The following is a 14,527-nucleotide window of genomic DNA, read 5'->3' as shown; positions in this document are numbered from 1 at the left end:
AATAAAGTTAAAAATTACCTTCAGGGCGCCTGGCTGGCTCAGTCGGTTAAGTGTCAGACTTTGGCTCAGGTCATGATCTCAGAGCCCATGAATTTGAGCCCCGCATAAGGCTCTCTGCTGTCAATACAAAGCCTACTTCGGATCCTCTGTCCCCCTCTCTCTCTGTCTGCCCCTCTCCCATTCACTCTCCCTGTCTCTCTCAAAATAAATAACAAATAAACTTAAAAACATATTTAGTAGAAATTACCTCCAATCAAACTAGTCCTTAGTACGTCTTAATCAAGTTAGTTACCAGTGTGCTCAGAAAAACAATTTTTAAAAAATGGCATTCTTAATATCAATAAACATTGCTTAAAGTAATTATATAAGATGCAAGTCATAATTTATTTATGATTGCAAAACTGCATGCCCAAATAATAATTTACTTATTTTTTTTTTTGCCGGATTTTTTTTTTTTTTCAACGTTTTTTATTTATTTTTGGGACAGAGAGAGACAGAGCATGAACGGGGGAGGGGCAGAGAGAGAGGGAGACACAGAATCGGAAACGGGCTCCAGGCTCCGAGCCATCAGCCCAGAGCCTGACGCGGGGCTCGAACTCACGGACCGCGAGATCGTGACCTGGCTGAAGTCGGACGCTTAACTGACTGCGCCACCCAGGCGCCCCTTTTGCCGGATTTTTAAAAAATGTGTGTATATTTTTGAGAGAGAGAGAGTGTGTGCATACAAGTGGGGGAGGGGCAGAGAGAGGGGAACAGAGGACCCAAAGCGGACCCCCCCTCCCCCCGCACTGATAGCAGAGAACCCGATGTTGGGCTCGAACTCATGAACTGAGAGATCATGACCCGAGCTGAAGTTGGATGCTCAACTGACTAAGCGACCCAGGCGCCCCTCGTATATTCTTTCTATCTGGGGGAGAAGTAATTATATTATGTATATGTATATATATGTCCTATGTTTTTTTTAAAGATAGATACAGATACAGATGTAACTTTTTTTTTTACCTTATGTTTTCCCCCAGTTTTATTAAGATATGCTTGATATACAGCACTGTATCAGTTTAAGGTATACAGCATAATGGCTTGACTGACATACTCGGTGAAATGATTTCAAAATGTCATTTTAAAAGAGATTTTACATGTGACGTTGCCACCACAGGATCCGTAGTTGTGAAAACCTACACTTTCGTTACAATAACCACCTGCCTTCTACCTCCAAGGATTCACACGTTCGTAGTTTATAAAATGAATGTGTCGCACTTGGAAAGAAAGCCTAATGTCATGTTAAAGACACGCTGTTCTGTGGACTTTAATGGTGACGTTGCTAAAAATCACCGGAGGGATTTTGTGTTGTGAGAGTTTAGGCATCAACAGCCACCTGGCTGATGCCATGGCCAGTAGAGAGCAAAGATGCCCCTCGTGGTATATCAGGAATTAATCAGATAATATGAGGAATGGTGACATTAATCACTTCCGGTGCCTTGGCTTTCTCGTGTTGTCAATATGTCAAATGATTTTTCTACCATATCCCTTCGTTAAATTTTGTGTTTGCTTCCTGAGGACTTAGAATGCATGTTTGTTATATTGTAGGGTCACAGATTCTCGATAGCATGTAACACCAAAAGGCTGAACTGCTTTCCTGTCCTCATGGATATCATCAGCAATGGGCTCCTTGGGATTTTTAATTCTTCAGAGCGCATTCAGACCGACAGAAGTACTTATTTTGAAGTAAGTATAATATTATCTCATTTACCTTGAGCCCTAAGAAGTTTTCAAGAACACCCTTGAAATGCTGACATAATATGTTTGTTTGTCTGTTTTTATAATGTTTATTTATTGATTCTCAGAGGGAGAGAGAGAGAGAGAGAGAGACAGCGAGCATGAGCAGGGGTGGGGCAGAGGAGAGAGAGAGAGAGAGAGAGAGAGAACCCCAAGCAGGCTCTCAGCTGTCAGCACAGGGAAAGCAATCTCACAATCAGATCATGACGTGAGCCAAAATCAGAGTCAGATGCTTAACCAACTGAGCCACCCACGTGCCCCAATATCATGTTAATTTTTGTGAATTTGTCCTTGAATACGTGTATGTTTTAAATTTTTTTTTTTTTTTTAGTGTTTTAGTTATTCTTGAGAGAGAGAGAGAGCGCACACACGTGCACAAGCAGGGGAGGGGCAGAGAGAGAGGGAGACACAGAATCTGAAGCAGGCTCCAGGCTCCAAGCTGTCAGCACAGAGCCCGATGCGGGGCTCGAACTCACAAACCGTGAGACCATGGCCTGAGCCAAAGTCGGACGCTTAACCGACTGAGCCACCCAGGCACCCTGAATGCATATACGTTTTAAATATGTGTAGTTTACATTTCTGCATTCGTGCATACACACACATATATGCAGACACACACTATCTAGCAATGATTATGTAACATTGCAACCTGAATTGGGTGGCTTAGAGTCAATGGAACAGCAGAAAATATAATTAATTGGGAGAAGGAAATGACGGCCTCTCCTCTTAGATCTGTCACCACCTGTCACATCTGTGGTAATGGGACTTCATTGAAACAGCCAGTCTTAAAGACCAGACTCTGTGGACTTTGTAACAACTCGACTTCTGTAGGCTTTGGGTCAGCAATCCACAGAAAAATACAGATAAAAATTTCATCACAAGTTTTCTTGAGAAGTAAATAAGGCAATGCAAGCAACAGGTTCAGTTGACCGAGTTATTGTAAAGACCAATAATAAGCACATAAACATAGAAAACCACAGGCACTCAGTAAATTGTGCTTATTAACACAACTACTCTTAATATTATTTTTCTGGGGAGTGCACCAAGTTTCCATTAAAGAACGTTCAGCTTTGACTAGATCAGAGGCCAGGCTGAATTAAAACTAGAAGCAGTTCTTGTGTAAAATATAATCTCCTTGGGGGCGCCTGGTGGCTCAGTCAGTTAAGTGTCCAGCTCTTGATTTCAGCTCAGGTCAGGATCTCACAGTTGGTGAGTTCGAGCCCCACATCAGGCTCTGCACCGTCACCATGGGGATTCTCTCTCTCCCTCTCTCTTTGCTTCTCCCCTGCTTGTGCATGCTCTCTCTCTCTCTCAAAACAAATAAATAAACTTATAAAGAATAAATAAAAATTTTAAAAAATAAAATATAATTTTCCAGGTCTGCTGACATCCTGAGTCAGAATCTCCACAGTGGGGGAGGGTGTGCGGATCTAATACCCCGCCATGTTGAATTTCCCTTCACCTTCTTGATATGATACCTTGGGAATACTCTGTAGTTTCCAGGTCACTCTTTATTATTAAGAACGATTCCCATGCTGTCCAAAGCTTCAATGTCCTTTCCAATTCAAACACCACGGGGTCACTTTGTTGACCTAATGGATGTGGACTGGCGTGGGTGAGCTGCGGTGGACTTTGGCGTTTATTTTCCCCTTTTATCGTTTAACATCTTGGAGTAGAAAGGAGACAGTTGATCTTGCTCTGGACGCCCTGCCCCACCCCCTCTTTCTGCTCCCTTCTGAGTAAAATGTTGCTGGCGTTGGAAGCCAGGAGGAAGGATGGAGAGAGTAAGACAGAAAGAAATGGTGCCGTGGAGACATCGCTTCCTTCTCTAGCTGCATCTGCCACTGCTGGCTTCTACATATGTTGTCACCACAGCCTTGGTGACCTGTGTGATTGTCTCCGGTAGTGCTTGGCTTTGACCCCCGTCCCTTCTGTAGATGAAGATGCGCTCGATGTTGCGGAGCAGAATTTCCCTTCAGCTGCTGCTGAGATGTCCTCACTGCCAAGCTCTCTCCAGTTTCCCTTGTTCATTGTTTGATGTGCCCATCATGCGGGTAGTTTAACAACTTCCGCCCCCGCTGTAAACTGTGCCTCTTCAGAAAGAGCTCTAAGGACTGTTGAGTGCCTCTTGCACGCTGTTGGAAAGCTATAGAGATTTGGGGTGTGATGAGGGCTGCCCCACGTTCCTCATAAGCACTTTATAGCATCGTTTTCTCCAACCACATCACAAGAGTCTTTCCTCCTGAAATCTCTTGAGCAGAAACAACTGTCTCCCTGTTCACAGGATGTCATAGACTTTGGGTCTAGAATTTCTTGTCTTGCTAGACAAGAAAGCGGGATGCAGGATTAAATTATGAGAGCTGGCTAATGTCCAGGAGAAGACAAGAGCCCCGATTAAGGGGCCTTGCTTCATTTTTATTAGGATCATGTTTACAAACATGGTGATGGACGGGCACAAAGAGACAATAAATCTGTGAACACTAACTGGTGGGTGTGAGGGAAAGGGTGTTTGGAAGATACACGGTGTTAGGGGTTTGGGTCAATACAAAACAAAATCCTGCCGCCGTGCAGATGGTTGTTAACAGCAGACAGGAGGCGCCATGTCTGTTTATCTTAGCCAGCCTAAGGGATAAGACAGATAAAGCAGGTAACCTCAGGGTCAACAAGGTACCTTTCTTTTGCTAATTAGCTCTGGGCAGCTTCACCAGGCAGAGCCAATAGCCCTATTTACCTGTTTACCTGATTTGGTCCTTCCTTCCAGTGAAAGCAGCTTTCTGCTATGGTACTAAATTGCGGGGTGTATCCGTCCAGAATCCCTAATCTTCTTTACCTCATATACCCTTGCATTGGGGTCTTTGCCCCGCCTTCTCGATACCTATTTACTTAATCTTGTTTACCCAAACTTGGGTGTGAGCATCCTGTGGCTTTGTAATTCTTTATGCCTTGTGAACCCATCCACGTGGGGCTCAGAGAATTCCTAAACTTATTCCCGACAACAGGAGGCTCCAAGTTAACCTCAGATACTTAGAACATTTACCGTGTGATTTACATGTAGTATCATATTCCGATGTCCTAATAAGACTTTTAAGATGGACAGTATTATCGTTGTTATATTACACATCTAAGGAAACTGCCACATAAAGAAGTGATGATATGTGTCCTTGGCTATTATGTTTGAAGAGGCTAGTGAATAATCTGGATAGCCAAGAGTAGAGCACTCCCAAGAATGAACAGATAACCCGCCCTGAGTTCCTGCCTTTACAAAGATGTCTTAACTACAAAGTAGTTAAGCCCAGCTGACCTCGAGTTCATGGTTGATAAATTCTCTTTGGGCATCCCCTGCTGAATTCCCCACCCAGCTTCTGGCATTCTCCTACAGTTCTGCAAGCCCATCCCCCCTTGGATCTAAAGCACAGAGCTCGAGGTTCCCGAGCGTTCTTAACCAGCCACTCCTGCATGTCCTCAACTGACCAAATGACCCAGTGACGTCCGGTGTCTCTGGGGGTCCCTCCAGGCTGAGCCCCTACAAAACTCTGACTTTGGTGGGGTATGATCTAACATGGACATAGCATGTCGTTTACAAACCAAGTTGCGAGGAAGGAGGCTGGCTGTTTAGACTAATTGCGATCTTTCCATTCCCAAAGATCTCCCAGCTCTGGCAAATCTACAAGGGTGACCACAGGGAAAGATATGAAATGGGTCCTTGGTGTCTTCTCTACCGTGTCCGGGGCTGAATCTCTGCATAAGCATCTTGGGCAGTTTTTATGTGCTCAGAAGGGCACTGAGGTTTAGGAGGGGCTAAGAGGAGAGGGAAGTAACACATGATACCTGACCTCAGATGACGTGCTGTGTAGTGAGACAACTAATCCCATATTAAACTAAGGCTTCTAGCAAAGCGCAAGGCCCTCCTTACCCTGCATAGGATTTTTAATTGTTGAAATTCGCTGCCCGTATGTAGAGGTCTGTTGACCAATCTTCTCCCAGCCCCACCACCTATTTAGCAAAAGAAATTTATATCTGCCAGGTCCCTGAAGGCATTTGAACTTGCCACTTCCACACCTCGTCGCGCTAAAGGAACGATTCTTAGTAAATGTTGGACTGAACTGATTTGGCCCCAGTTGCTGAGCGTAGCGAGATAGCTCTTCCACTGAAAGCACACCCACTCTGTTGTCTATTAAAACATCGGCTAAATGTTGCCATCATGATGAGGTCAGAGGCACAGAGGCTTTGTGCCTGCCTCACGAGTTATTAGCTGTGGGACCTTGGCCAATGGGTACAACTCCGTGGAGTTCGCCTCTTCCCCAGTAAAGCAGGATATATGTTCCGAATGCCCAGGTTCCTGCACCACGGGATTGAAAGAGGGTGGGTGAGAAGTTGCAAATGGGACCTTGGGAGGTGCTCTGGGGGGTTCGACCAATTCACTTATTTGAATGATTTAGTGACGTACAGATGAACCATACATCCAACCGCCATTGGCTCATGTGTTCTGCACGATTTCAGGAGCACGTGTCTTATGACCACGAGTACCTGAGTAACGCCTTCTTCTGGATCCCTGTCGCAGCCTGTTTTACTCCTTACATTGCAATGAGCAGCATCAGCGACTATAAAGTAAGAAGAGTGAACAAAGTCCTTATGTGTTCCTGTTACTCACAGACCCCTTCTCCACTATGATCGTTGCATTTACACGGAGGTGGGGAGCCCAGTTTGTGTGCTTGCAGCAATGCATCGCCAGGCATTTTAAGAAAAGGTTGACAAATATGAAGCAAAGGTTACTTCTCTTACACAAATTTGGGACCTCAGGAAGCTTGGGAGGTACCATCAGCTAACAGGGAATGGCAGTCTTCATCACTGAGCTTGTTATGGATGACCACAACCTTCCGACATCGTCACAATGCCCCACTCAGGGATGGTTTTCACTTTCAGAAACTTCACCAAGTTACTCAAAGTCCTAACCGACTCAGCACAGCACTTTGCCTTACTGTTGGAAAAGATGGCCCCTTTAAAGGTTCATTCGAGCTTCATTCCGTTGGAACATACTTGTAGTAAACATTTTTTTTTTTAAGATATTCATCTAAAATTCAAATTTAATTGGCAGTCCCATGGTATTGATACGGCTTTCTCCTTAACCTCCACAGCCGGCCAATGGCGATGTCACGGAATTTGCTTCTGAAATATGTTTAGAATCTTTCCACGTTCCCCCACCCTCTCCTTCAACACCCTAGTCAGAGCCACTAACACCTCTCTCCTGAACGAGCACATCAGCCTCCCGCTGTTCACTGTGTGTGGATCCTCGTTAGTCTTTGTATCCACTCTCCACACCGTGTGACAGAGCAATTACTTAAAAACACACATCTGGCCACGTTGATTACCTAAGTCCCCTCTGTGGTTTCTTGCCGAACCGAAGGGTAAGAATGAAACCCTTGCTGCCCAGCTTGAAAAGCCACGCATGGTCTGGACCCGGATGTCTCTCTCCATTTTGAGATGACACCACTGTCGCCCTGATGACTATGTCTAGTCTGCTGGCTTCTCTTCAGTTTCCCGAGAGCATCACCTGTACCCGCGCAAGTCTTCTGTCCTATTCTCTCTGCCTGCCATGCTCCCTACCAGTCACCTGTATCATTCCCACTCACTGCTTAGATCCTAACTCGGGTCCTTCTCAAGAGAACCCTCTCTGACAGATACACTAATTACAATTCACCTCCCTTCTTTTTTAAAAAAATTTTTGAATGCTTATTCATTTTTTAGAGAGATGGAGCGTGAGTGGGAGAGGGGCAGAGAGAGAGGGAGACACAAAATCCAAAGCAGGCTCCAGGCTCTGAGCTGTCATCACAGAGCCCGACGCAGGGCTCGAACTCTCGAACTGTGAAATCATGACCTGAACCGAAGTCAGACACTTAGCCAACTGAGCCCCCCAGGTGCCCCCAATTCATCTCCCTCCTAAAGGCTCTCACGTGATCCTTATCTTAACACTTTTAATTTTACTTCTTAAATTTTGTTTTATTTTATTTTATTTTATTTTATTTTATTTTATTTTATTTTATTTTATTTTATATTTGAGAGAGAGCGGGAGAGGGGCAGGGAAAGAGAGAGAGAGAGAGAAAGATTGAGAATCCAAAGCAGGTTCCGTGCCCAGTGCGGAACCCAATGCAGGGCTCCATCCCATGAACCTGGGATCATGACCTGAGTCGAAATCAAGAGTCAGACGCTCAACCGACTGAGCCACTCAGGCACCCCACTTCTTAAATTTTAATGTGAACAATTTTGATTATGTAGCTTTTGCTACATTTATTTGCATGTTGCTTTTATCCCCCTTCCTCACTGCAAGTCAAACTCCCCAAGAACCCCATGACCAACACAAAGTCAGGCACACGGTGTGCTCAGTAAACAAACACATCAACGAACAGAAAACGTCCAGCTCTCTAACACACCCTCGCTATTATTCTCTCTCCTGCTTTTTTTCTGGGTACATTCCCCTTTCCAGAATATTTGTCTCCATTCCAACTGTTTTCCTAACGAATGTCTTCACATAGACTCAATTTTAGATTTAAAATTTTTTATTACTTTTGTGCTTCACTGTTAGGAATATTCAAGTAACATTTTAAGCCTTGTGTTAAGACAGTCACTGCCACGATGTAGCTTGTAGTGGGTCACAATATCAAAATCAACTTCCTCGTTTTCCTGTGTAATAACGAAAGATGTGGTTTACTTCAAGGCAATAAATCAAGGCCATTTTTATGTTATTGATTTTAGCAGACGTCTTCTTATGCCAACCTAAAGAGCGTGTAATGAAATTGACTTGTTAGAAGAGCATTCCTTGGACCTAAAATAAAACGCCAATTATAAATGGACTGTTCACATCCAGCATGAATTTTAAGAGTCTTACAGGAAATTGTAAACCTACATCTTTTGAATCTGTGTACAATTTGTGTTCTCGCGAAAGGAAAAGTAGCATTGCAAAGGAAAGAACAGGAATTTTCTCACTGAGGCCATGCCCAGTCGTTCGGTGGTGGAGCGTGAGCTGGTTATGTGAGTGCATTTCTCTCTTGGACGGTGACGTCACCATACGGTCCGGAGCACCACTGATCCCCCTGACAGAGGAGTATGGCCAGTGACCGTGTCATTTACTAAATCGGTGTGATATACGAAAGGGACACAGGACAAAAGTGAATGATTTTGGGACCACGTATTTGCAATTTCTCAACTGTTCAGCAGTTTTGATGATGCCTCCTTTCCTTTACCAGAGCAAAGCTCACTCCCAGCTCCGGATTTCAGGCCTCTACCCTTCTGCCTACTGGTTTGGCCAGGCACTGGTGGATATTTCACTCTACTTCTTAATCCTCCTTCTCATGCAAATAATGGATTACGTGTTCAGCCCAGATGAGATTGTATTTGTAATTCAAAACCTGTTAGTTCAGGTAAGTGGTAAAAATTATGAGATACTTTTATTAGTCTGCATTTCATGAATGCCGTAACATGATTAATCTTAAACTAAAGAACTTCACATTACCTTTCCTATAGCATGGTTTGGAAAGGTGAGGCTTAAGGATGATGACTTTCCTGGATAGTAGTTATGTTATCCAACCTTAATATTTTCTGTTTTCAGATCTTGTGTAGTATTGGGTATGTCTCTTCCCTGGTTTTCTTGACATATGTGATTTCATTCATTTTTCGCAACGGGAGGAAAAATAGTGGCGTCTGGTCATTTTTCTTCTTAATTGTAAGTACGCATTCAGTACACATTATTTTATTTTTAAATCATTTTTAAATAATTTTAAGAATATATGTCTTAAAGACAAAATCGACGGGGCGGGGGGGTGGGGGGTGGGCGGCGGAGAATATCAAACTAAAAAAGCTCCTGCACAGAAAACCAAACAATCAACAAAATGATAGGACAATGTATGGAATGGGGGAAATATTTACAAGCCATAGATCTAGTAAGGGGTTAATATCCGAGCTACGTAAGGAACCTATATAACTCAATAGCGAAGTAAGCATCGCCGTCATCATCTGATTTTAAAATGGGTAAGGGACATAGACATTTTTCTAAAGAACACATCCAAATAGCTAACAGGTACGTGAAAATAAGCTTAATGTGACTAATCATCAGGGAAATGCAAGTCAAAACCACACTGAGCCATCGCCTCCCGCCTGTTAAGAAGGCTATCATCAAAAAGAGAAGAGATAAGAAATGCTGGCAAGGATATGGAGAAAAGAGAACCCTTTACACTGTTACTGGGAATGTAAATTGGTGCAGCCACTGTGGAAACCAGTATGGAGTTTCCTCAGAAATTAAAAAAAATAGAAGTAGTATATGATCCAGCAATTCTGCTTCTGGGTATTTATTCGAAAGAAATGAAATCACTACCTCTTAGAGATACGTGCACCCCATGTGTATTGTAGCCTTAGTCACAATAGCCGAGACATGGAAACAACCTAATTATCCACTGACAGACGAATAGCTACAGAAAATGTCGTATATATATACCATGGAATATTATTCAGCCATAAGAATTTTGCTACTTGCAGGATTAACCTTGGGGAGATTAGGCTAAGTGAAATAAGTCAGACAGGAAGAGACAAATGCTGTATGATTTCACATATATCTGGAACCTAAAAAACCAACCTCGTAGAAACAGAGAAATGAATGGTGGTTACCAGGGGCTGTGGGTGAGGGAAATAGGGAGATATTGGTCAAAGGGTACAAATTTCGTTATCGGATGAGTAAGTTCTGGGGATCTAATTTAAGCATGATGATTATAGTTAACAAGGCTGTACCATTTACTTGAAAGTTGCTAAGAGAGTAGCTCTTAAATCTGCTCATTGTCACAACAAAATGGTAACTGTGTGAAGTTCGGGATGTGGTAACCAACATTATTTTGGTAATCATTTCACAATATATATGTGTGTCAAATCATCCCATTGTACATCTTCAACTTACCTAATGTTATATGTCAATAATATCTCAATAAAGCTGGTGGAAGAAAGATGAACCGTTTAAGGATGAAATTAATCCAACCAAGAAATAAGCTAAAATAAAGAACTTAAGAAAATAAGAAATGCTATAAAAGCACTGGTCGGGACCACTGAATTCTGTTAAACATCCATGAAGATTGCGTAGCTTTGGGAATCATGGTTATAACATATTTATATTTTAAAAATCCACAAAGTGTAATAGTTCCTTTTATAAAGTGAGCATAACTTTAATAACAAATTCTAAGAAAGAGCAAAAAAAAAAAAAAAATCAAATTAGCCTGGAGAATCAAGGACAGTTCCCTAAACAAAAACATGACAAAGAAAACCCAGAAGGAAGTTAAAAGAAGAGGGAAAGCAGGCCAGTGATTTATTTCAGATTGTGATGATGGTTCAGTATGAGCAGCTATCAAACCAACAGAGGAAAACTGCATGAATTAAGAAAACACCACACAATTTCTTTAAAAATGCCCAGTAAAAAGTATAAACACTGGAAGGACAAATTACTAAAAATAAAACTAAAACCAAAAAACATAGTAAGCTTATACAGCTGTTTGCTTAATATCAGCAATAAAACAAAGACACCTGCAGGAATTAATTATAGCACCCTGCATCAGTGAGGAGGCATAAAATACACACGGATTGATGGTTTATAAACAAATAGAGTGTCACCATCGTTTTGAAAAATTATCTGTTAGTAACTGTTGAAAATTCAAATTCACATAAATGTTAACCTGCATTTACACTTCTCAGAATCTCAGAACGTTTCCTTGAAGACGGTGAGTGTCGATCTACAAGGGTTTGTGTAGACCATCATTTACAGGGGCAGAGACATGGAAACAACACACTTTCTGAAGGCAAAACCGTTGAATCCTTGCACATCCAGTCAAGGAAATACTGTGCAGCTATGAAGGTGGAATAGCTGGTGTGCCTAAACCCAAACAGGTGTCTATGACCTGCTGTGAAATGGAAAAAAAAAATCCAGAGTAATGTGTAAGAAATAGCCCTTTTGTCAGAATCCGAATTTCAGCAAGGATTCCAAGCTCATGTGTGCACGTGTTGAATTTGAGAAGCCCTGTTGTGTCTTACAAATGTCAGTCACTCCAATACAGAATTGTGACACAATCTTGTGTCACAAAGAAAAAAAAGAAAGCAAACATGGTGGCAGTATGGCCTTAGGAGGCAAAAGTTGAAAATGGGAACCTTGGTGAGATGAATTCTCACTCTCTCGGAAAACGCCCTAGAATTCAGATTCTTTCGCGTTAGTGAAATTAGGCTGCACTTTATTTTTTAGATCACCATCTTCTCGATAGTTGCTACGGATCTAAATGAATATGGATTTCTGGGGCTATTTCTCTGCACCATATTAATACCACCTTTCACACTGATTGGCTCTCTATTCATTTTCTCCGAGGTAAGTAATTTCACACCTGCCATAGGGTCATGAAATGCGTAGCCATTGGAGATAGCTTAGAATATTGTAAAAATGTAGGTGGAGTCTTTATCTGTACAATACTTGAAGCCTCTGTCTTTGGAGAGATCATTCTCTTATCATAGGCAGGGGTCATGTTAGTCAATAAGGAAGTTCTGCCTTGGTTCATGAAGGTCAAAGGCAACTCCACAGTAGTGGAATGTTATAATTCTCATGATAACCCTCTCTCGTGGGAACAAATGACCCCAGTGGGAGGCCAATGAGATGTGCTTTTTCTGTTCATTTTAGACATATTAGGTTTAAGCTTCCTAATAGGCATGCGGTGGGAAATATGTAGCCGGTAGGATGTTGGAGTCTGAAATTCAGCATGTGGTTACTGAGATTCATTAGCATATAAGTGATATCTAAAGCCATGAGGCCAGATTATATAACCTCCTGAGTCAGTATAAAAACTGGGCCAAGGGTTTGGCCTTGAACTCCAAAATTTAAAGATTGGGAAGAGGAAGAGTCAGCAAGTCAGGTTGAGAAGGAGCCCATGAGGTAGGAGAAAAAATGGGGGACCGTTGTGTGCCAGAATCTCTTCTCAGAAACTCTCCTTAAACACTAAAAGCATCCGTACACTGGGTTGTGTGCCAGATGGCAATAAAGAATGTTTCAGGAAAGAGGGAGTGATTAACACAGAGGTCTTAAAAGTTGACAACCGAGAAGAGACCGCTGGATTTGACTACATGGAAGCCATTGGTGATATCAACAAGATAGAACTCAATGGAGGTTGAACACAAAACCCAACAAGAGGAAGCTTAGTCGATAATGTGAAATGAGGAAGGGGTACAGGGCCTAGAGACAGCGACTTCTGGTCTTGCTAAAAAGAATAATGGGGAGATGGAAAAGGAGTTGAATGAGGAGAATAGTAAGCAATCATTTCAGAAAGTAGTCAGTAGCACTGACGGGAAGTACTAAAAGACTCCTTGCCCTACTTTTCACGTGAAGTCAGCAAAGTTGATGGCTTTGTTGTTGTTGTTGGTTTGTTGTTGCTGTTTTATCATAGCCTCCTCCTCGGCATTGGATTCAATCAGGGTTAGTGTTTTGCCGCGTGAGTCCGACAAAGAGAAGGATAAAGGAGCAGCAGTTCTGTATAAGGAGGAATTGTAACAACAGACCAGGGAATGACGCAGTTAAGGAAATTAGGAGGTTTGTGGACAGTGAGAAAGAGGTTGGGTCGGTGGGTTGGAGGGTCACCAACTCCAAATCACGGAATAAGGGTAGTAGAGCAAGGAAGCTGAAAAAATAAAACATGGTAGACAGGGCAAAGATTAGGGGGTCTGAAGTTGATTTGGGATGTGGTCCAGTTATTGAAAGTGGGTGACCAAGGCACGTAGAAGAGCAAGATCATTTGAAATAACGCCAGGGTCCTGGCAAACTGTTCAATGAGAAAAAAAAAAAAAAGCCATCTTTTCTAGACGGTGAATGGCGGTGACGGTGGATGGCGGTGGTAGAGATTCACTATCTTAGCTTAAAATTGTTCAGAAAAAGGTCCTGGGAAACACAGCTCAAGAAACAAAATTAGCTCTTTACTCTTTATTTACTAAAGATTTGGGGGATGTTTCAAAACGTATTGTGACTCTCGTGAAAATCATGCCCTTAAGTATTATGCCTGTGTATTATGTATGCACGTATTGTAAATCTAATGACAACCATGGAAAACTCCAGGCGAATAGCTTTTGTCTTTAGCATGAGGGGTTGTCAGGACTGTTCTCAGAGCTGGTGGAGCAAGGGACAGAGCAACATAAGGGTTCCAGGGCCGTTGGAGAAGAAGAGGCAGAAGGAATGCAGATGTAGAGAGCAAGGCAGGTGAAATTAGGGGAGAGGGTTTGTCTTAAGATGAATCCTGCCCATGGCTTTGATGGGTCAGGACAAATCCTGTTGACGCAGTGTATAGAAGCATCTGAGCTTAGAGCCAAGCACAGGATGACAGGACACTGAGTGACCTTGAAAGCAAGGAAGACACATTACACAGAAATTGACTTTTACCTGATGCACAAGAGAAAACTCTGGCAAGGTCATTTAATGGACATTCGTTTATCTTAGATGAGATGAGATTCAAGAACAGATAGAGGTTCATCTAAACATGCTTTGCCTCATTTTGCAGATTTCTCCCGACTCCACGGATTATTTAGGAGCTTCAGAACATCAGATTGTATTTCTGGCCCTGCTAATAGTAAGAATACATTTCCATTTAAATGTTTTTGCATGAGAGGGACACATTTGGATGCTTAGCATTGAGTTAAAAAGTTTGATATTGGCCCTTAAAAGTCCAGCATTTTAGGCATCTGAAACAACACCACACAC

The 14,527-nt window shown here is 42.5% G+C and overlaps 1 protein-coding gene across 7 annotated transcripts in view; it reads left to right on the top strand.

Moving 5' to 3' along the window:
* The window catches only part of ABCA9 (ATP binding cassette subfamily A member 9), a 71,367-nt gene that overhangs the window by 44,671 nt on the left and 12,169 nt on the right, over positions 1-14,527 (top strand). For all 7 annotated transcript variants that reach the window (XM_086687867.1, XM_086687863.1, XM_086687865.1 and 4 more), the window contains 6 exons: positions 1,588-1,725; positions 6,277-6,384; positions 9,018-9,191; positions 9,380-9,493; positions 12,041-12,160; positions 14,328-14,396. In XM_086687867.1, the coding sequence (XP_086543993.1) occupies positions 1,588-1,725; positions 6,277-6,384; positions 9,018-9,191; positions 9,380-9,493; positions 12,041-12,160; positions 14,328-14,396 (723 nt within the window). The remainder of the gene's footprint in view (positions 1-1,587; positions 1,726-6,276; positions 6,385-9,017; positions 9,192-9,379; positions 9,494-12,040; positions 12,161-14,327; positions 14,397-14,527) is intronic.

Source organism: Puma concolor, chromosome E1 (genome assembly GCF_028749965.1).
Source record: "Puma concolor isolate L17-30 chromosome E1, mPumCon1.1.hap2, whole genome shotgun sequence".
NCBI classification, from domain to species: domain Eukaryota; kingdom Metazoa; phylum Chordata; class Mammalia; order Carnivora; family Felidae; genus Puma; species Puma concolor.
This window is presented reverse-complemented; position numbering and strand designations above follow the sequence as displayed.